This window comes from Procambarus clarkii, chromosome 25 (genome assembly GCF_040958095.1).
Source record: "Procambarus clarkii isolate CNS0578487 chromosome 25, FALCON_Pclarkii_2.0, whole genome shotgun sequence".
NCBI lineage: Eukaryota > Metazoa > Arthropoda > Malacostraca > Decapoda > Cambaridae > Procambarus > Procambarus clarkii.
The window spans coordinates 13,865,071-13,888,066 of NC_091174.1; the positions used below are offsets into that span (position 1 = coordinate 13,865,071).

General features: G+C 44.9%; 1 protein-coding gene across 1 annotated transcript in view; it reads right to left on the reverse strand.

Moving 5' to 3' along the window:
- Positions 1-3,028: 3,028 nt before the first annotated feature.
- Positions 3,029-22,996, reverse strand: part of LOC123756481 (probable transcriptional regulatory protein NAMH_0626) — a 31,647-nt gene continuing 11,679 nt past the window's right edge. The window contains exons 3-6 of the mRNA XM_045739666.2: positions 16,729-16,841; positions 11,789-11,922; positions 8,222-8,372; positions 3,029-3,287 (exon numbers count right to left, since the gene is read on the reverse strand). Coding sequence (XP_045595622.1) covers positions 3,087-3,287; positions 8,222-8,372; positions 11,789-11,922; positions 16,729-16,841 — 599 coding nt within the window. The 3' untranslated portion in view covers positions 3,029-3,086. The remainder of the gene's footprint in view (positions 3,288-8,221; positions 8,373-11,788; positions 11,923-16,728; positions 16,842-22,996) is intronic.

A 22,996-nucleotide genomic window follows, 5' to 3' on the forward strand; every position in this document is an offset into this window, starting at 1 on the left:
TTGTAAAAATCATGAATGACATAGATGAGAAAATCACTAACAGTATCGTCAGATTTGCAGATGGTACAAATATATATATATATATATATTAAAGTGGGAAGCAAAAAATTACATTGAGGCCTTGAAAAGTGATCTACATGAACTCTACAAATGGTCAGAAAACTGGCAAATGCTTTTCAATATTGAAAATGCAAGACCTTGTATGTAAGGCATAACACTACACATCATATCTACCATATCATCAACACGAGCATGCAGCAGATTGATAAAGAAAAGGGCATACAAGTTATGATCCACTACTCAATGAAATTTGCTCCACAAGTTCAAGCTGTGGTAACAAAAGCCAACTAAACTTTAAAAATAATCAAACCTTTGACTATTAGGAAAAGAAAGTTATTCAGCTGCACAAATCTCTGGTGTGCCATCTGGAATACTGCATCCAAGCATGGAGACCTCACCTTCAAAAGAACAAAGCTGCATCCAAGAACTAAATCAACAGAGGGGGGTTATAATACTACATACAAGTCTGAAGGAAGTAGACAAAGTGGACTAAGGAAGCTTACCATTATTGGACTCTGTCCAGCATGGGCCATTGTGTTGTTCTTTGGTTTAGTTATGCTTCATGAGTGTATTTCCTGTCCAGTTTGTGTTGTATGGACCTAGCTCAGGGCACTTGGAGTTATGTGCTCAGGGTTACCTTCCCCAGTGCTGCTTAGTACTGCTCCTGCACTGACAGAATTCTCTTCTCTGGTCTATTCAAGAGCACACTCTCTTTAAGAGGCTGGACCACTGGGGTGGGGGTATCACCTTGGGTAAGTCAGAGGATTAAGTCACCTTGGATTAGTCTTCCTCTGTCTAGGCCCCTGGTTGGGAGTGAGCATTTTGACTAGTTGAGACACTGGTGGTTCACTCACTTGTTTATACGACATGCCGAGGTTGATCTTCATAGCCATGTTGACTAGGTTGTGTTGGCCTACTTTATGATAGCTGGCAAGCATCCCCAGTGCTTGGGTGTCCTGGTTTGGCTACTTATTCAGGCCCTTATTTGCATTTTTTTACGTGGCCTATGGATATTAACTCTGAACCCACTCTCACCTTGTGTGCGTTTGAGGGCTGGTCATTGTCAGTGCAGCGGGATGATCATCATTCTTGCTACCTCCACCATGCTGTCAGTTTTGGCCAATGATGCCTATGACCCCCTAATCCTGTAGGTTTTGCAAGCAGGGTCAAGAGAGTTTTTTGCTTCTCTCGACCCTGCTGATGAAGTTAAAGGATATCAGGCAGCTGCCACTTATGGGATTGTTTTGCCCACCTTCAGTGGTCTGTTATGCTCCCAATTGGATGCCCTAGCATTGGCTCATCTTGTTTATTGGGACCTAGAACTAGAGGTGATGGCTGATTCCACATTTGTTCTGTCAGCGCCTCCTCTTCCTTACCCTTTGGGTACGGTACACCTGGCTTCTGTAGTCAAGGCAGGGTTTAATTTGGAATGTGGCTTGGCTGTCTCCAGCAGTGGCTCCTTCCATTTCAGGTGCAAAGGCAGTCGAGCTGCCTAGTTCTTCTGAGGTTTTGGGGGTTTCTTCCTTCCAGCTGACCTCTTCCTCCATAGCCTCTGTTTTGGGCTCCACTTTCATATCCCTGGCAGTGGGCATGGAGTCCGATTCCACCCCAGAGCCTTCATGTTTGGTTACAAGGGTTTGGGTTTCCTTGAGCCCCACATGGACCTTCATCCCTTCTGATGTGGGTTTTTGTTTTGCTTCATGAAGAGGGGTTTTCATATCCTCTCCTTGTATGACTGATCTTAATGAGGCTCCCCCAGTGTTTGTTTTCTCATGCCTCTCAGCATGTTTAATTCGTCCTTCTAGAGGCTTCCTTTCTCTCGGGTATTCCCCTTCCCCCTTGGTGGCTCAAACGGATCTTTTAAAGTTCCTCTTGCGAGACCTGGAATTTACCTCTTTGATGGATCTTGACTATTTTTGAGTTTGAGTCTTCCTCATAGTACTGGCTGTGCTATTAGGTCCCAGAATTCCTGACTAGCAGACTAAAGTGTTTTTTAACCTTGGGGCTTGGAGTGCCTTCTGTCATTCTAACACACTTGAGCGGCATGAGGTTTTGACTGTTTCAGGTATTTTTGAACTCCTGCTCATTTGTGCTGCTTAATGACTATTTGTTTCCTCCCACTTTTTCCTAGGGCATGGGGGGGCTGATGCAGCTACATGCCCAGTTACCTTTGCTGTTAGTGGCTTTCGTGGCAGATGACTCGTGGGCTCACAAGTCATCCACCATGCACTTGGCTACAGTTGTGTGTGTGTTTTGGCACTCTTGGAGCTTTATACTGACTGGCTCCACAAGGACATTGATATGCTTGACTCTGGGTTAGGTGTCATGTTGCCCATCATGGCAGCATCAGCAGCTTTGCCCAATCAGTGTGCGCCTGAGCTCAGGGAGGTGGTGGTCGCATTCTACTTGGCATGTCTCAGATGGAGGGGGGTACCAGAGCCAGGTTTCGGCTCTGGTCCCAAGTAGGCCAAACAGAACTCTCACATCTGATGTGGCCCATTTGCATAGAACAATCTTAGTGAGATAGCTTCAGGAAGCCACTGGGGCTAGTGCAGAAAATGGTGTTTCATTACATTCAACACTGGGTTTTTCTTAATCTTGAGAGATAATTTGCTTACCAAGTATAAACAGCTAGGAGGCAGGGCATAAAGACCCCAGATAGGTAAGCACACCACAAGCATAGCTCTAGTCCTGCAAAAACACTTAGTGTAATTACCTAAGTGCAATTTGCCAAAGATAATTATACACATGCACAGTGTATGTAATTAATGCAAGTATTGTAATCTTAAAATGTAATTAGAGTGCTGGAAAGATGGGACACCATGAGCTTGGCTCTCAAGCTCTCGTCCTGTAACTACACCTAGGTAATTACATTAGAAAACAATTTATTAGTTATTAAAATAATTTTTACTATACCTATAATTTTCAGCATGATACTTATCGTATAGGAAAAGTAAGTCACTCGGCACTCTCATAAGTACTCTTTATTATACAGTAATTATAGCAGTATTACAAATTTAAGCTCATTATGATAAATTATCATGGACTTTCATTACTTCATTTATGGCTTCTAACCTCTGTAAGATGATCCCTAACTGCTTCTCATCATCATCAGAAATGCTGACATAAACCTTTGGTAAATAGTCAACACCAGCATAAATAACTTCATAACCAAGGTTCTCCAAGCCTGGCTTCACTTTTATAAAATCTTGGGGTGAGCAGGTAAACTGTGGAGGGAACAACACTAATTAGAGAAATAAACAGGTCCTTCATGTCCATGTATTTAACCAAGCATTTCCTATAATTAGGGAAACAAAAAATGAACATTTTCATACAAGTTAGATACCAAGGGAAAAATTGCATGATCATCCATCTTCTGCAGATCACATCCCACACACTTTTTAAATAGCTGTTCTTTGTTTGGTTCACCTTTGCATATCTTATTTTGGTTACCCATGGTTGGGGACAGGAAGCCTGTTAGGCTTACAGAGGTCCTCAGAGCTAATGTCTGACCTTCAAAGGGATGTAACACACAACATTTGACTAACACCCAGGTACCTATTTACTGCTAGGTGAACACAGACATTGGATGTAAGAAACATGCCATCTACCAAGATATAATCAAATATAGAATCTTTTCCAAATGTTTCAATGACTATTTTCACTCCTGCTGTATGATTATATTATAATACAGTACAGTGCTACTATGAAGCAGATAGACAAGTAGAGATGTCTCTTAGATGTGAAATTGGAGTGAGGAGGTATGAAAACTTCAGTCTTGCCTGTGCTATGACAACCAAAATTGAATGCGAGTACTCAAGCCTTGACACCTGCAAGAAACAAGGAGGATCTCTGTGGGTCTTGGCACAAGCTAATGTCTGATGCCTAGAAGGGTTGAAATGTCTTTTACTCATTTTTTTTATATTATTGTGTGAAGAAAAGTGGGTGGAATTAAGAGTGAATTTTGTGTACAAGAAACTGTGGACTTGAAAGAGGAAGACTCGTTTGATTGGGGAACTAGGGATACGAGATTAACACTGGCTGGGAAGGCTTACTGAGCTGAGAGCCCGTCCTCGTGACTTTGTCATTCACCCATTCTGGATGACATCCACAGCTGAATGACATGCAGTAATGAGGCGAGAGTTTTAGTATATCCCCAGAGAAGAAGATAATGAGTGCTTGTGAGAGATGGCATTTTATGCAGATGCCTGGTAGGATATGATTGGACTTCGTTAAAATAGTTCCAACTATGTTTTTGGACTGATGTTAATTGGGTGGAGGTAGAATCTGTTGACCAGTCGAGTTGTTAAGTCAAGGAGGACCAATGTGGATTTGTATAGTGAATGGTGTTTAGTTGAATATATTGATGTAATTAATGTGAAGATTGAGTATAGAAGTATTTGGTGGACAAAAGTGTAATAAAGAAATGAATTGAGGAAAGTCAGATTGATTCATAAGTTTGCTCAATAACAGATAATACTGTCAAGTAACTTCTTGAGGTTATCTTGAGATGATTTCGGGGCTTTAGTGTCCCCGTGGCCCGGTCCTCGACCAGGCCTCCACCCCCCAGGAAGCAGCCCGTGACAGCTGACTAACACCCAGGTACCTATTTTACTGCTAGGTAACAGGGGCATAGGGTGAAAGAAACTCTGCCCATTATTTCTTGCCGGCGCCCGGGATCGAACCCGGGACCATAGGATCACAAGTCCAGTGTGCTGTACGCTTGGCCGACCGGCTCCCTCTTGATGTAACTTGATGTAACTGGAAGTGAGGTAACCTAACAGTACATGATTTAATTAATGTAAGTGAGAGAAGGGAGAGGAAATGAGGTGGTGGCGGTGAATGGTGGCAGGGCACAAGAGTTGTCTCCCCCTTCCTCAGAAATAGCACCATGATACCTGGTTGATGGGGTTCTGGGAGTTCTTCTACTCCCGGTCTCACCATATGAAACCAGGAGGCATGGCAGGATGTACAAAATAGCTCCTTTGAAAAGCACAAGTGCAATAGGCACAGTGAGAGCGAACTCACTCAACATCAAAGGCCCAAGACTTTTCAACACTCCCCCTTTACACATACCGGCCATAACTGGCTGACCTCTCAGTGTTCAAAAGAGAACTTGACAAACACCTCACCAATCAGGCTGTGACTTGTGTATCTAGATACGCAAAACTGCACTGATCAGCCTGATCACTAGATCAGATCACTAAACAGGAGGTCTCGTCAGAGACCAGGCCACGGGGATATTGATCCCTGGAATTGTTGACAGGTATATAATAGATATATCCTGTAGTCGGGTTTGAGAATTTTTATATTCTCCAGGCCAGGCTTTCCAACCACTTGGGCTGGACGGTAGAGCGACGGTCTCGCTTCATGCAGGTAGGCGTTCAATTCCTGTCCGTCCAAGAGGTTGGGCACCATTCCTTGCCTCACGTCCCATCCCAAATCCTTATCCTGATCCCTTCCAAGTGCTATATAACTATAATGACTTGGCACTTTCTCCTGATAGTTCCCTTCCCTGCCAAGCCCGACTATTGGCTAGGCATTTCTGGTTATTACTTAACCTTTCAGACTGTTGCTTGTAGCAACACATAGGCCCACATATACATTACAACCTGGCTGATCTGGCATGTTCTGTAGCAACTTGTCCAATTGCATCTTGAAAACTGCCTTTGAGTTCATGCAATAGTTGTATATTCACTGAGAAGGGGACCTTTGACAAGTTGGCAGTTTCCTATCCTCATTGAGGCCACTAGGGTTAGTGGCCCTTGGGTAAATCAGGTAAAAAAAATTGGAAGAGGTTAAAAAGCCTCAGATGTTCATACTGTGTTACCTGATTGTGCCTGTGGCACTACTTTTCACTGGATCTTTTCTGCATGTGCTACCATATTTTTCACTTTAATAAGTTGTTTTGTATATATTTGGAACCTAGCCTTCTAGTATGTTATGTGATGTCTCTTGTCTAATTTTCAGTGAGCGCATTTTTAATGCTTTGACACAGTTCCAGTGATTTAGTATTTTACTGCATCTGTGTGTTCTATGCACAATATATTCTGTGTTCCTTCTATTTCAGATATCTCCTGCTTTGAAAAGGGAAGTGAGTACTGAGCAAGACTCAAGATAATAAATCACAAGCGAGTTGAAAAGTAGGAGTATTATGGTGGTACTGTACTTCTTGAACTGAAGGTTCTCATTATCCACCCTATCATTTTTCTGGCTGATGATATGATGCTACATTTGCTTCTTTATGATTGGTAAACATTGTTCAACATCATTATTTCTAGATCCATTACATCTCATTTTCTTTCAGTGAGATACAATTGCATCTTGTATCCTGTATTCTGTTAGTTATTAATTCTATCTATATGTATCTGTAATTTATCACTGAAAAACATGTTATTCTTATGCAATGGAGAACTTGATTGATATTTGCTTGCAGTTTTTCACTAACATCTTCTGAGATAATTTTCATGCTGATTCTCGTACAATCTGCAGAGAGTGACATAATATTGTCATTTGTATTTTTATCTGTCTACCTATTTTATCTGTCTGCTAAGAGGATGAGAAAGTAATAGCATAGGGACAGTAATGTACTTTGGGGTACAGAGCCTTTCATTGTGCTCAAACATGATTTTGTTTGGTTTACTTTTACTCTACGGTCTGTTTGCCAGAAAATTTGATATCCATTGTGTCTTGTTTCTGCTGGGTGGTGCTGCATCCTTGGGTTACCTAGCAGTCTCAAGGGCAGCTGAACAGCAGCCTGCACTTTGCTTGTATGGTTTACCCACTGGACACCATTTGGCTGAGGGAGGTCTTCTGACTTCTCCGCGAGTGCCCTTTCAGGATCAGACTCTTCTGCACGCTCGCAATGGGAATGGACGTGTCCATTCTTACAGCCCACACTGTGTGATAGTCGACAAGCCGCATTACACTAGACCAGCCCCACTCTCATCCAGATTATTCAAAAGAAGGAGGGCCTCCTTAAGTAATGAACATTACCGGGTAAAGCCTCAGCAAGTTCGAGGATCTCCACACGACATCCAACACCACTGCGACCCGTTGAGGGGGTGGCATATGGGACCAGTCACCTGGTACCATGTTTCAGAGAGTGAAGAACACCTTCCTGAACAACCATGCATTCTCCTAGAGTGAACTACTGCAAACCCTCTCCACCATCACCAACGTCATGCGTCAAGAAATGCACAGAAAGTGTCACCAAGTGCAGCATCTGCAAGGAGGACCACTATTACACTGTCTGCAAGGCTAAAGTCCAACGTTATCTCAGCCCAAACAGTGACCACATGGTTATCTCCAATCACTGCCCCCATCGAAAGGAAAAAATCTGGAAAATTGAAGACTCGAGACGCCTTGCCTCCTCCACCACCAACATTGCTATCCGAGCACCACCCTCATTCAACATACAAGCCGCCTCTTTCCCAGAGCTCCCAGGAGGAGCATGAGTTACAGCACAGCAACCCTAGCCAATGGTGTTCCAGCTCCCAGTCCACCAGTTATTCATCGACCCAGCAGTCGCCACCACCCCATCAGAGCCAACCACCGACCCAGCCTACACTACAGCCTTCATCATGTATTCCCATCTACCAGGAATACGTGAGGATGCTGAATGTGCTCTACGCTGTGAATGGCCTCCCGACTTTCACCGTACCCGAGAACGTCTACACCACCTCTACTCCAACTACGAGTTCTTCTCAGGCCTCTGACCCAGACATCACTGCGAATGCTGCCACGTTCACAGATTTACTGTCCACTGCTGCAATACCCGCTCCAACAGCCACAATGGAGGAAGCAGCCCTGGAACCAACGCCTTCACATCCAACAACAACTGCTGCAGCCCCACCCACCATCCCTGCAGCTGCATAATCTGCCACCATGCCACCTACAGAACCATCTATTACCATCGTGCCACAGACCCTGTTTACATGCCCACTGAACCTTCTACTCTAGCTGCATAGCTGCAGGACCTGCTACTACTCAACCTCCGAGGACCACCACCTCTGCCTTCGACTCAAGTGATTCGAAGGCTGATCTAATGCTGTCTAAAACTTGTTTAAATTTATCCTACTTTAAAACTAGGAGTTCATTGTATTGGATTCATCTTCAAATATTGTTTTACAGCATTTCTATTACATGTATGCTGGCTTACCACCAAACTGTCATCCTCTTCTGCAACATCCTCAGCCCCAACTTCAATAGCACTATCCATAGCAGCCTCTACAGATCTTCCTGCACTGTTTACCACTACAACGCCTTTCTCTTCAAAAATGCGATTAGCACTTCCTTTGGCTTCTTGGATGCTGTTGGAAAAGTATGAAAGTTAATACTTCGCTGTCATCTGATGAAATAAATGCTGATGTTACATAATCTATTTTTTTAACTTTTGAGTATTATTAATTTTCTTCAACAATTTTTTTTACTATACTGTATGTTTATCCTTAGAAACAAAATGCATTAAATTTTGACTGATATCCTAAAAATTATATACTGTAGTACAGTATTTTTAATCTTATACCTGTATAAAACAGGAACTGCCTCACATGGGCCAAAAGGCCATTTGCAATTTATTTATTTTTATATTCTTTTATAGGTTATGAAAGGAGAATAAAGTTGTGTATCAGTGGATATAAACAATGGGGCTCATCACATAGACATTTGTGTTCATAAACATGAATACCATCATAAAACATCTCACAGCAGTTGTCAACTTGGCATGGTAGACACACCAAACTACTCACAGGCTCCCTGCTCAGTTGATGAGTTAATGGATTGTAACTTCAAATGAAAAAGTAGGTCTAAGAGGACTTCCTAAGAACTTAAAAACTGCACAGGGCCAAAAGTCTACATCCTGTCTATCTATAATACAACAGTTAATCAAATAATGGCAAGGGTTAGATGTGAGTAGGAAGTTGTTACAGAATATAATTATGAAATATAGATCTTTATGTTATTTTAAAAAAGTCTAATCTCATCTAGGTGCTTCTCTACATCACTAACACATTGTGGTCTGTTCAATTAACCATCCTTGAATGGTCATGGTTTACATTTTTATTTAATGGACACGAGTGACTTACTTGCTCACAGAATACAGTAGGGACCAGAGCATTATGTATGCATCAACCCCTTCTTGGGTACAGTCATTTCTTCCAAGTAATATATATGAAAGTAAATTTAAATTTCTCTCATTGGGTAGGATACCGTAATCATGAACCATCGAGAACTATGAGAACTTTCATGGGATTTTATGAAAGCTCAGTGGGAATGTGGTTATACTGTACCTCAAAAATTCATTATTCAATCTAATGGAATCTTTAACAAATCTCTTAAGAGTTCTCCAACTAAAATTTTTTTGAAAAATTTGGCAGAAGAATCTGAATCTTAAATGTGTGTTCAGAAAAGATAAAAAGCTCAGCAGCATTAACATTTTTGTACTCGCCTAGTAGAGGTGAGTACAAAGGTGTTAACAATGCTGAGCTTTTTTTGTTCAGTGCTTTCATGTTCTGCAGGTTTTTCCCCTCTTTTCAGATGACTCCTCTGTCCCAAGTCCGGCTTCTGTTGGAGCCGGGCATTTGGATGTTGTCACTGAATCTCCGGAACGCATCTTGGCGCATCCCGATTCATCTGAGGTACAGAGATTGGCTCGGGTTTATTGAAATGCATCTCGGTTACTGCTTTCGTTGTCTCCCATTCGGGTTGCATCTGGCACCTCGTGTTCACACGCCTTACCTGGGTCTTGGTGGCCCATCTGCGTCTTTTAGGTCTTCGGGTTCTGGCTTACCTCGATGACTGGCTGGTCTGGGCTCCCAGCCAGTCTGCATGTTTGCTCGCCAGGGATTTGGTTCTTTCCCAGCTCGCCAGGTTTGGGTTCCTGGTGAACTGGCGGAAGTCCCGTCTGATTCCGCCTCAGGTTTGGACTGGGTTGGGTCTTGTGTGGGACTCTCAGACCGTTTTCTTCTTTCCCTCTGAAGTCTCTGCTTCGGCTGTGCTACTGCCTTTGCTTGTTCTGGGGGGCTCCCGGGTCCCTCTGCAGTTGCTCGAGGGTTAATGCGGGAGCCTGAACTTTGCCGTGGTGGCCTACCTGCCGGGTCGGGTTTGGCTTCGTCAGCTGTTCTGGTTTCTTCACGGGACTTCCATTCCGCCTCTCTCAGGACCACTGGGTTCGGCGATTGCGAGAGAGGTGAATTGTTTCTCAGAGGTTTCTCTGCTTCTTTGGGTTTTGGTGATTGGTTTGTTCGTTTGCAGCTGTCTCTTCTTTTCTGGCGAGGTTCAGACGGCTGTTTTCTGGAGGGGTCCCTGGGGTTATTGGTTTTGCCGGGGGGTGTATTTTCTTGTGTCCAGTTGTGGCTGTCAGCCATTGACTGTGTGCCGCGGCCTATGTGGCCATGGACGAGCTTTGGGTTGACCCGGGTTCCCTTTGTCCCTGTTCCACGGTTTGGGTCTCCTGGGTTGTCCGCCGGGTCAGTTGGTGTTGCCAGTTGTCTTGCTTTTGGGCGTATGGTTTCCACCTTCCAGGTTTGTCCCTCTATTGTCCTTGTCTTTGGGTAGATAGCTCAGGGGAGCCAAAGGGGCTAACCCCCCCCTCCCCAAGAAAACCAGCATCGAATGTAATGAAACACAATTTTCTGGGTGAGACCTGGAGGTTCCCCAGCATCCCTCCCTCCCTCCGGTCGGCAGCTTTTTCACGTGTTTTGACATCCAGCCTCAGAACTGAAGGTGTGGGTTGCCAGCACGAGGGGGTCTGGGGCTCCCCCTTCCCCCTTCCAGGGAGGGGGGGAGCTGCACAGACAGCGGCACGGCAAGTGGTGATGTCATGCTCGTTTGCTTGTTTTTCTTTGGGGAGTTCTGTCCACTGACTTTCAGTAGTAGTTTCAATCAGAATAGGGGTTTGTTTTAGGGTGTTTATCTTTCTGGGTGCCTGACCCAGTCGATGACAGACATAGAATGCTCCAAATCACACGTGCTATTTTATAGGCCATTGCTCCTCGTGCCTTTCTGAAGAGGCCAGGTTCTGGCTCGTGCTTCCCGGTAGGCCTATGAACTCCATTCACGCCGACTGATGCCAAAGTCTAATATATTCGTATCAACCTGGATAGCTCTAGGGAGCCTCTGGGTCTCGCCCAGAAAATGGTGTTTCATAAATTCAAAGCTGGCTTTTTATATAATCAGTGCATACAATATATACATTTTTCATTATATTAGAGTGGTCCTTACCCCCTCCTCTGCAATTAAATGATAATGTGATGTCTTACTACAGACAAGTGTTAAAATGTAGGGAAAAAAAGTGTCTTTAGACAGATTCTTAGTAAGACAAGCAAACAGTGAGTCACAAGCAGGTCCTAGTGGTATGCAGGCAAAACGTGCCAGAGTGTGCACACCAGAGAAGTCCTCACTGCCTGATGTTATATTGGAAGGGGACTCCCCTTCCAAACAGTATCACCTCTCCTCCTTCCCCGTCCTCACCACCTTCCATACGCCAACAGCAGTCATCAGCAAGGGTAAGTAATAACTTGAACATAGTTTTGTAGTGTAGATTTTGATGAATTAGGTATAAAATTTAGTTTGAAGTGAGGTTTTTGGGAAGTCATGAACAGATTAATTCATTTCCCATTATTTCTTATGGGAGAAATTAGATTTGGATTACGAGCTGTCTCCAGGAACGGATTAAACTCTTAAACCAAGGTACCTCTGTATCATAATAAGGCCATGGATAACTTACTTTAATTTCTTGATTGAAGATTGTATAGCTATCTTGGTACGATTAACGTTGTCCGTTAGCAGCTCAACAACGAGAAAAACTCCTCCAGGTCCTTTATATTCCACGATGGCAGATTTGGCATTATCCTGCGATTTCTGAAAATATTTAAAGAAATTTTTCCAAAATATTTAAACCTATATAGCTTTATTGGGTATTTTCATGAATATATAACAGAGCACATATAATACTTAATATTTGGAAATCATATAAATTATACTACAATCATCCCCTGAAAATCTTTACCTCCATATGTCAAATCCTTCTAAACATGGGATCATATATATATATGATCCAGTGTCTATATATGCAACAATGATCACAAAACACACACACATTACATATAATCACACACACACACACACTTCAGAATTGCTTTTAAATACATGGATGGCGATATACTAAATAAATTGTTCACGACTTTTGTTAGGCCAAAGCTAGAATATGCAGCAGTGGTGTGGTGCCCATATCTTAAGAAGCACATCAACAAACTGGAAAAGGTGCAAAGACATGCTACTAAGTGGCTCCCAGAACTGAAAGGCAAGAGTTACGAGGAGAGGTTAGAGGCATTAAATATGCCAAAACTAGAAGAAAGAAGAAAAAGAGGTGATATGATCACTACATACAAAATAGTAACAGGAATTGATAAAATCGATAGGGAAGATTTCCTGAGACCTGGAACTTTAAGAACAAGAGGTCATAGATTTAAACTAGCTAAACACAGATGCCGAAGAAATATAAGAAAATTCACTTTCGCAAACAGAGTGGTAGATGGTTCTCAGTTCCTATGCTGATGTTACTCCTTCAGGGGTCTGCAGTATGGTCCCAGAACCATCTGCATGCTATGGTGGGCTCTGGTGCTTTCCAGCTAAGTGCTTCTCTGGACTTTGTCCTAGGTGTTTTGTGTACTGTGTAGCGTGGGCTTGACTTTTAGAGTACTTAGAGCTGCATGTGCTCAGTGTGACTCTCCCTGAGTGCTGTCCAGTGTTGTCTCTGTGCTGACAAAGTTTACCTCTCTGGTGTGTTTGAGGGTTCGCTCCTTTAGAGGTCCTTCCTGCTTGGGTTGGCCCTGGCCTTGGGTGAGTCATGGGTTTCATCAATCCTCAGTCTTGACCTGGGTCAGGACCATGCATTGGCTAATGGGGCACACTGGTGGCTCACAAGCTTTTATATATGGTGTGCTGAGGTCAGCCAGCACAGTTGTGTAGCTGTGATAGCTTCTTTTATGTCTAGCATAGCATTCCTAGTGCCTGGGTGTCCTGTTTGGTTTATCCTTCAGGCCTTGGAAATTCCCTACAGGTTTGGTTGGCCTATGGATATTCCCTCCAGACCTATTCTCACCATGCCACCTGTTGGGTCAGAGAACCAGAAGACTACAACTATGACCCTGAATCCTGTGGAGTTTGGGTTCCCCATGTGACTCTTTTTCTCTGACCCTCCTAAGATACTTAGGGCATATCAGGCAGCTACTGCTTTGTGGGTCTGTTTCTGGGGAAGCCCCGTCGGCTCCCCAGAGCTATTTGGGCTGATAAGAATGTATTAGACCCTGGCATCAGTCAATGTGCTTGGAGTTCTAGGCCTACTAGGACCATGAGCCAGAACCTGCCCCCTTTCCCCTCAGAGAGGCACAAGGAGTAATGACCCATAGAAACCCATGTGTGGTTGGAAGCATTCTATGTCTGCCATCGACCAGGTGGCAGACCTCAAATCATCGACCATGATTTGGGGTTGGCTCCTTCCCGGGTTCGGTTCCGGGATCCCTTGGGCTCCTTGGATTCCTCGGCTCCCATCTCGCCTAAGGAGGTTCAGGAGGCTCTTGCTGCTTACCTCCTGTGTGACCCGGATTTTGCCTCTGTGATGGCTCCGTCCTCATTTGAGTTCAGGTCTTCTTCTCCTTATTGGGGGAGTTTTGAGGTTGTGGAGTCTTCTTGGCTCCAGACTGCCCTTTCTTTTTTCAGGGAGCGTGAGCACGGGTTTTGTCAGACCCGCACGCTTGAATGGCGGGAGGCTGCTACTGTTCTGCAGGTTTACCTGGAGGATGATTATGAGTGCCTCAGTGCTTGCCTTTTCACCCCTGTGCTTCCTCGTGATGTTGGCATTTTGCTGCTGCACACACAGGTTCCTACCCTTTTGGCTACTTTGGTGGCTGAGGATTTTCACGCTCATGGGCATTTGGCCTTGGTCTAGTGCTTCTTTTCCCTTCTCGATTTGTCTTTGGACTGGCTTGTGGAGGATGTGGAGGCATTGAGTGCTGGGGCTGTCGTCTGGGGTGCTGGCCTCGGCAGCCAGGGCATTGGCTATGCTGTTCAAGCTGTTTGCGCCGATTCTCTGGAAGGCAGTGTGTGTCTTGTTTTTTGCCTTTCGTCTCGTGTGTCACCAAGCCGTCTTCGCTCTCTCCTTGGAATCTGCTTTGGCCCTGGCTCTTAGATTTTCATCGCCCTTTTGTCCATTGATGTTTGTGGATGAGGCTGTTACTCAGTTTTTGCAAATGGCCTCGGCTAGTTGCCGTCCTCTGTCGGATTTGTTGGTTCTCCGGGGTGGCTGTTCTCGAGCCTCTTGGAAGAGTCGTGTCAGGGCTCGGGTTTCTTCTCGTCAAGGTGGGCCCTTAGTGCCAGTTTCTGAGCCGGTGCCTCCTTTGGAGTCATCGTCGTCTTCCGGTCGGCGCAAAGCTCGCTCTGCTCGTCGGCCAGCTTCTCGTAAGAGACGCCAACCCTTTCGCAGGTCAGTCTGTTGACGGGGCACTGGGGGGGGGGGGAGCTGGCCCTGTTTGCCTGCACTTGGTCCCATGATTTGTGGGTCTTTCAGGACATGTCTTCTGGCCTTTGATGGCATTGGGTAGCGGCTCCTCCTCTGGGGGTTCAAGGCTGGCGGGGCAGGCTTTTTTCCCTTCACTCTGTTGGGTCTTCTTGGGTAGAAACGATCTCATCCCTCCAGTGGGTTTCTCGCCCGTTTTGGTACCGAAACAGGATTGTGCAGATCTTTGGTTCATTCTGGAGTTGTCCCGTCTGAACCGCTGCCCCTACTTTCAGATGACCACTCTGTCCCAGGTCCGATTTCTTTTGGAGCCGGGCTGTTGGCTGGTGTGTCTGGATCTTCGGGATGCCTATTGGCACGTTTCAATTAATACAGGGTTCAGGGACTGGTTAGGTTTTGTTGTGGGGCAGCATGCTTATCACTTTTGTTGCTTTCCCTTTAGCCTGAATCTGGCACCTCACATTTTTACATGTCTTACCCGGGTTGTGGTGGCCCGTCTGCGTCTGCTAAGGGTTCGGGTTCTGTCCTACCTTAACGTCTGGTTGGTATAGGCTCCCAGTCAGTTTGCATGTCTGCTCACCAGGGGTGCGGTTCTTTTCCAGCTCGCTGGGTTCGGGTTCTTGGTGAACTGGGGGAAGTCCCATCTGGTTCCATTCCATTCCACATTCGGATGTGGCTCGGCCTTGTTTGGGACTTTCAGACTGCTTTCATGTCTCTCCCTCCTGTGGTGTTGCTGCAGCTGCAGTCCCACCTCCAGCTGTTTCTGAGGAAGGGGTGGCCCGGGCCACTCGGCAGTTGCTCAAGCAAATGTGCAGGAGTCTGAACTTCGCTGTGCTGGTTTAGCTTCCAGGTCAGGTCTGGCTTTGGCATCTGTTCTGGTTCCTGTGGGGCAGCCTGCTTCCTCTTCGGGGTTTTCGGGGTTCGGTTGCCTCCCGAAGCCCCTCGCTCGATGTGTTCATGGACGCCTTGTCTCTCGGCTGGGGTTTTGTGACCAGTGCTCAACAGGCCAGCACTTTGGGTTCTGGCTCGGTTGGAATCTTATTACGGGAGAGTTATTCTTGTGTCCCCATGGTGGCCGGCCCAGCCTTGGTTTCAGTCGCTGCTTGTTCTGTGTCCGAACCCGGGACGCTTTCCGCGGCTCCGCCTCTTCCAGCAGATCGGCTGGTCCGGTACCTGGCTGGTTCAATCTACTCCTCCTCTTTTTGGGTCTCGTCTTTTTGACGTGTGTATCACCACTTATATGGTGAACAGGTGGCTTCGTTGATAGTATCCCACCTTCGGTCTTCATCTCGGCAACAGTATGAAGTCTCTTGGCGCTCTTTTTGCCATTTCCTCTCTCTTCGTAGATTGTCTTTTATTTCTGTTCGGGTTGTTTTGCCCTTTCTTGGTGAATACTGTCACCTCATATGGTTCAGCACTGGCGGAGCCGCTCCAGCTTGCGTTTGGAGTGGATGTCACTTCTGCCCTGTTCCGTAAGCTTTCTCGTACATTGTTTCACCTCTGGCCTGCTCATGCACTGCCTGAGCTGTCCTGGACCTTGGACTGGATGCTCTCTCTTCTTTCTTCTCCTCAGTTTGTGATGGCCCCTTCTGTCCATGACTGCTTTCAGAATACTTTGTTTCTGTTGGCATTAGTATTAGTCTCTGGGGGTTGGGTCGATGAGCTTCATGCTCTCCTCCAGCGCATGGGTTTCTGCTCGTTTGTCCTGGTGAATGGTTTGTTCAGTTGCAGCTGTCTTCTTTTCTGGCGAAGAACAAGATGGCACGCCTCCGGAGGGGTCCTCGGTTATTGATGCTTGGTTGGTCTGGCCAGCGGTGCATCATGTGTTGTGTCTGGTTGCAGCTCTTTGCCGTACAAAAGCCTTGGCTTTTGTGTCTGGGAACACGCTATGGATTAATCTGGCCTTCATCATTCCATGATCCAGGGCTCGGGTGTCCCCGGTTTTCCGAAGGGTTATTAAGTCTAGCTAGCCTGTGTTCTACCTTTGTGCCCATGATGTCGGTAAGTACTGTATGCTGCTCTCGCCACTGTGTTCGGGAACATGGTAGGTGTTACATTAAACAAATTACATATTAAATACTGTACATATTTTTAATCTAAACAATTAAAAAATTATGAAACAATCCAGAAAATGTCTTAAAACCTCCTACCTGATATGAGTCTAGTATATTTTTAATGCTAGCTGCAGGCATGTTGTTGCTACGTGCAAACTCGATAACTTTGGCAAGTTTAGAGTTTGTTTTTGGATCCTTACCTCCACCTTCTAAAAAGAAAAAATATAATTACCTGTATAATACTGTACTGTAATTTAATGGAAAATTTATGAATGACTAATGACAATGACCATGACAACTGATAACAACTGATGATTACTATTAAATGATAATAATAATAATGATGAAATTAGAGAAAAACCCAGCGTTGAATGAAATGAAACGCCATTTTCTGGGCGAGACTCGAAGGCTCCCCAGAGCTATCCAGGCTGATATGACTAACTGATGACAAAGTCCAATATAATGTAAATGGAGTTCTAGGGCTACCAGGGACCACGAGCCAGAACCTGGCCCCCTCAGAGAGGCACGAGGAGCAATGGCCTATAGAGATGCACATGTGGGTATGGAGCATTCCATGTCTGCCATCGACTGTGTCAGGCACCCAGAAAGGTAAGCATCCCAAAACAAACCCCCATTCTGGTTAAAACTACTAGTGAAAGTCAAATGAGTGGACAGAACTCTCAAATGAAAACGAGCAAACGAGCATGACGTCACCACATGCCGTGCTGCCATCTGCGCAGCTCCCCCCTCCCCCGGGAGGGGGAAGGGGGAGCCCCAAACCCCTTACACTGGCTACCCATACCTCAGTTTTGAGGCTGGATGTCAAAACATGCGAAAAAATGCCGACCGGAGGGAGGGAGGGAGGGAGGGATGCTGGGGAGCCTCAGGGTCTCACCCAGAAAATGCTGTTAAATTTCATTTAATGTTGGTTTTCTGGGGGAGCCCCTTTGGCTCCCTGGAGTTACTTACCCAAATATAAAAAACAGAAACAAAAAAGGGACTTACCCGGGTTGGCAGTTGGCACTTGCTCCTCAACTCGAAGTCGAGTCAACTCGTTGCAACCGCTGACCCAAAGGGACACAGGACCGACAAGGCCCAGAAACATTAACCAGGTAGCACACAGCTAGGACCCATTTTGACTGCCAAAAACCCCATGCCCGAACGTCAGCCCAAGACATGTTACCGAAGACGGCAGCAAGCGCAACAAACTTACGAAAGTCGTGGGTATGGTGATAGACCGCAGGCTGGCTGGACCGAATAACCCTGTGGACAACCTGAGAAACCCGAACCCTGGAAGAAGGAATAAGGAAAACCAGGTCAACCCAAAGCATGTCCCTGGAAACAGAGGCCTTGGCACGCAAAAAAAACCGGGGAGCTGCAACAAAACACAACACATGAAGCACCCCAGGCCTAACAACCCAGCATCAACAGCATCTGCCCGAAACGCTTTGCGTAATTGTGGCTTTAGGCATTGTATGTACTAGCTCTATCTATAAATCCATCAATCTTTGTAAAATCTCTTGTATGTACCTTACCTAAATAAACATTTATTTATTTATTTTTATCAACAACCCTTAGAGAAGAAGAAGCCTTAAAGAAACATTCCTGAACCAAAGGAGCCAATACAAACTGAGGGGAAGAAAGATAAGAGAGCATCCGGTCCAATGACTGGGATGGCTCAGGCAGCGCATGAGCAGGCAGGAGGTGAAACACCGCCCGAGACAGCTTGCGAAATGGTGCAGAAGTAACATTAATGTTGAAAGCAAGCTGCAGCGGCTCTGACAGCGCCGCACAATACGAGGTGACAGTTTTCGGCATAAGATGATGGTCCTGAAACAACCACGAAAGAAAGGACACGATAACCCTAACAGAAAGCGAAGTATACCTACAAAGAAACAAAAAGAAATGGAAGGACCGCCAGGAAACTCCATACGGCCGCAGAGACAAAGCACGCAGTTGAGACACCATTAATGAAGCCACCTGATCACCATACAGATGGTGATACACTAGAGTCAAAAATACCAAATACGAAGACTCGAGGAGTAGATTGAACTAGCCACGTAAAGGACCAGACCGATCTACTGAGAGAGGCAGAACTGCTGGAAAACCCCTGGGATCGGACACCGAGCAAGCAGCGCCTGAAACCAAGTCAGGGCCAGCTACCAAGGGACCAAGAGGACTACTCTCCCCTGGGAAGTCTCCAAGCGAGCTAGGACCTGAAACAACAGCTGAACTGGGGAAAAGAGGTACAGATAACCCCACCTCAACCAGTCCTGCTGAAAAGCATCGACCCCGACAGCCTCGCAGTCGGGGGAAGGGCGCCACATATACCATGAGGTGCCTCGACCACGCCGATGCATATAGGTCCACCTATAGCTTTTGGCTAGCTTTTGTTTGAGGCATGAGTCTTGAGTTATTGAGGGTTTGGATACTAAACCTCATTATTTTTAGAGGAAAATAACAAGGTTTACTAACTTACTTGTGCCGGGGGGGGGGGTTGAAACAAACTAGGTTTGTTGTAGGAATTATTCAGTACAGTCTCACATACATGGGGGTTTGGAAAGTTTGGAGTCAAGTGGTAGTTGACCTGACTCTGGAAGCACGAGGCATCTCCCCTAGGACTAGCGGTTTAGGTCACAAAATGGCAGGCGCCTTTGTCTTAAGCCATGTATAATGAATTATTTTACATAATTCAGTAATTTAGAGAAATTAAAGTCTTCATTCAAATTGTATTCAATAGTATTCCTGTTTAAAGTATCAAAGAGTATCCTCAATTGTCGGAATACTTTAGTAAGTCACCATCAGTGACGTCACTAACCGGAACTAGCCCTTGGTGCAGAGCGATTTGGGCGACCCGAAGTCATGAGTCACCAAAGTCTTCCATATTTAGTAATTCTCAAAGGTCAAATAGCCATATTGTAATTGGTAATAGCTGTTCCCTAAGATGCCTGTGCAATTACTTTCAGTTTAAAAGAGTTCAACCATCTGGGCTATTCAGTGCAACAGAGATTAGTTGTTCGCCTTAAACCCTGCTTAGTAATCTTGGTAAACCTGGCGTAGGAATACCCCCAAGCTCTGACCAGCTGTGGAGCATGCAGAGTGAGGGAGGTCAGTGTGGTCATGGTCAGCAACTGGAGAAGGTCATCCACCTGCCTCTCCCAAGAGATCAGCCTACATCCACTGGTCGCATTAAGAGGTATAGTTGCTAGTTTTGTATAGGAAATTAGTTCATCTCATGCCTAAGTCAGGGAGTGTTAACTATAGGGAGTGCTTTGATTTAGATTTTGTTTGATTTTGAATAAATTATTTATTGTTTGATTTTGAATAAATTATTTAGTTAGTAATTTGCATTATTATTATTTCCATTGTCTCGTGTCCTTGTCACGTGGTCTCCACAAGGCTGAGTTTTAGTTGGGCCACAAAGCCAAATAAAGCGTAAGAGTTCAGCTATCCCTTTGTTTGCTGTAATTTTCCACACTTAACGTAGATTCTTCCCTCCTCGTCCAAATAACTGGGGTCAAGCCCCAAGGTTATTGATTGCTTAATCGGTCCAGACCCCGGTTATTGCGTTTCGTGTTAATGGTCTGGTGGTGGCGGCAGCGTAAAGGAGATTCTAGATTTTGTTAGAAGTCAGGTTCCATGTCGTGAGGCTGTAGAATCTTGGCCGGTCAAACGGCTTAAGACCACGTGGCGTGGGATTCGGCTTAAGAGTAGTAGCTCTGGGGTCCCTTGGATTGAAGAGAAATAAATCAGAATACGGGTAGAGGTAAGGGGTACAGGAGTAGAGAAGAGCCTATGCCCCTAACCCCCCCCCCCCCCCGTGTTACACCAGCTTCCAAGAAGAACCAAGCCCTGACTGAAACCCTCCAATGTTTTAGAGCCCTAAGCAAAGATGTTGGACCAGAGGCCTGTCAAACAAAACCAGACAAACCAAAGGCAAGAGATGGAGTAGCAAACTTGGAGCAAGTGAACAAAACCAACGGTTTCAAATCCAAATCACAAAAACTTAATGGAGCTAACCACATTAAATAACACTTTAGTCCGGGCATGACGCAGCATTGCGTCATCCGTTTACTGTCGGTAATCTCGGGGATGACGCAGCATTGCATCATCCAGTAAAATAATTGGCAAAAATCAGGTTTTTATCCGATTTTTCGGGGACTGTTTGGTAACTGTCAACAAGCCGAATGCAATCTGTGACTACAATACAAACATGAAAGGTGTTGATCACTTTGACCAAATGATCAAATATTATCACTTCATAAGGAAAACTCACAAATGGATGAAGAAAATGACCATCTATTTTGTGCAAATGGCTATCTACAATGCTTATGTGATGTACAACTACTACACAAAAAATACTAAACTATAATACTACATATACTAAAATACTAAATACTAAACATTTGTGGGCAGGAATTGGGAGTGTAGCTGGAAGGCGTCTGGGCGCTCACCCCCGGTTAACGCTTGGCCCGTCTTCAACTCGTCGGCGGGTGGAGCGTGACCAGGTTTTTTATTTTATATGCTAAAGTTCCTCTAGAGAATTCTATTGCAAACCCATTGATACCAAAATGAAAGACCTAGGACGAAAATTGAGGTGACCAGAGTGAAAAGAGTGAACACATTTTATCGCTTTTGTGCGCTCCTGGGTAACTCATTCGCACTTTCTCTGTTTGCTGCGGGTAATTAGCAGGGCTTTTGGAGTTTGTATGCATTTAGTGCTGTAGAGAATTCTATTGCAAACACAATGATACCAAATTTAATCTCGTAGGACGAGAATTGAGGTGACAAAGTTGAAGAGAGTATACACTTTTCAGAATTACCGCGCGCTCCCGTGAAACGCTGGGACCCACATCGCATAGTTGAGGGGTGGCGCGACGGGTACGCCAAAGTGTTAAGAAATGTGGTTAGCTCCATTAATTAGTTAATGGAGCCAGATTCTACCATTTATTAATAATAATTAGATATGATTAGATCATATCTAAAATAATCAGATTAGAAATGTGGTTGGCTCACAAAACTTAATGGAGCTAACCATAGTTGCCCCACTGGGGCAACTATGTCAATACCAAGCCACTAACAATGCATTCGGGCAAACCTTTCCCATAAAGAAGCTGCCACCTAATAAGCCCAGTGCTTACCAGGCTGAGCTACAACAAAGATCCAATGGTGACACATCACAGGCCTCAGGGTAGAAGGTGTCACTTATCCTCTGCCTATGGCATAGGCAGAAGATGACCAGTGCATAGAACTGAGGTACCTCCTTCAAAATCACATGCAGCAAGAACAGGCTTGGTAGGCAGGTCCATGTCAAACATGTGGACAGCTAAGTCTCCAGGGAGCTTGCCAAGCCCTGAAGAAAAATCCAAGTAGGAACACATGCCGAGTTCAGCCTAAGGGACACGGCAGTTAGGAAAAGTGTAAGTGGTGCATCATAATATACATGTCAACACAGAACCCTAGGCACACCAGAGTTCTATGACACTAGGGTTCGTTATATGACAGAGTGCTGGGGAGATGGGACACCACGAGCATAGCTCTCATATGTAACTACACTTGGGTAATTACACTTAGGTAATTACACCCTTAAGCAAAGAAAACCCCAATCATCTCCAACCTCAAAACCACAAGTCAATACATGTGTTCAAACACCAATGCTAGTTGGTTATTTTAGTCAAAGATTTTATTGTTAATTATCACATTATTGTACCTGCACTGTAATTTGCATTTTTTATTAACAAGATGTCTTACTGCAGCACTCATGTGTGTGGTCCTGGTGTTCTGGAGGCCTGTACAAGTCCAGAAGCCTAGTGGTTTTGTGGATGTCTTTATAGTACTGTACAGTACTGTACTAGTAATTGCACTGGAGAGCCACTGAGGGTCAGCCCGGGAAGTTGAGAAAATCATGAAAGTAGTAGTATAGGCTCAAAGAGCTGAACCACTGCTGAACACACCTAGCATGTACAAAGAATCTGGCCAAATCATACACACACATAAACAACTAACTGCAGGTAAAGGATAATATCCAGAGATTGAAAATGGGAGACGGATTCACGGAAAATGAAAAGGGAATGTGTGAAACATTAAACGAAAAATTCCAAAATTTGTTTGTACAAAATTAAATATTCAGAGAACTAGACACAATAAGAATTCCATAGAACAACATAGAGTACATAGTGGTGTCTAGAGACGAAGTGGAAAATATGCTCGAGAAGATAAGTAAGAACAAAGCAGTTGACCCAGATTGAGTTTCACCATGGTTTCTGAGAGAATGTGCATCTGAACTCAGCATTCCACTTCACCTGATTTTTCAGGCATCTCTGTGTACAGGAGTCGTAGCAGACGTGTGGAAAAATGCCAACAT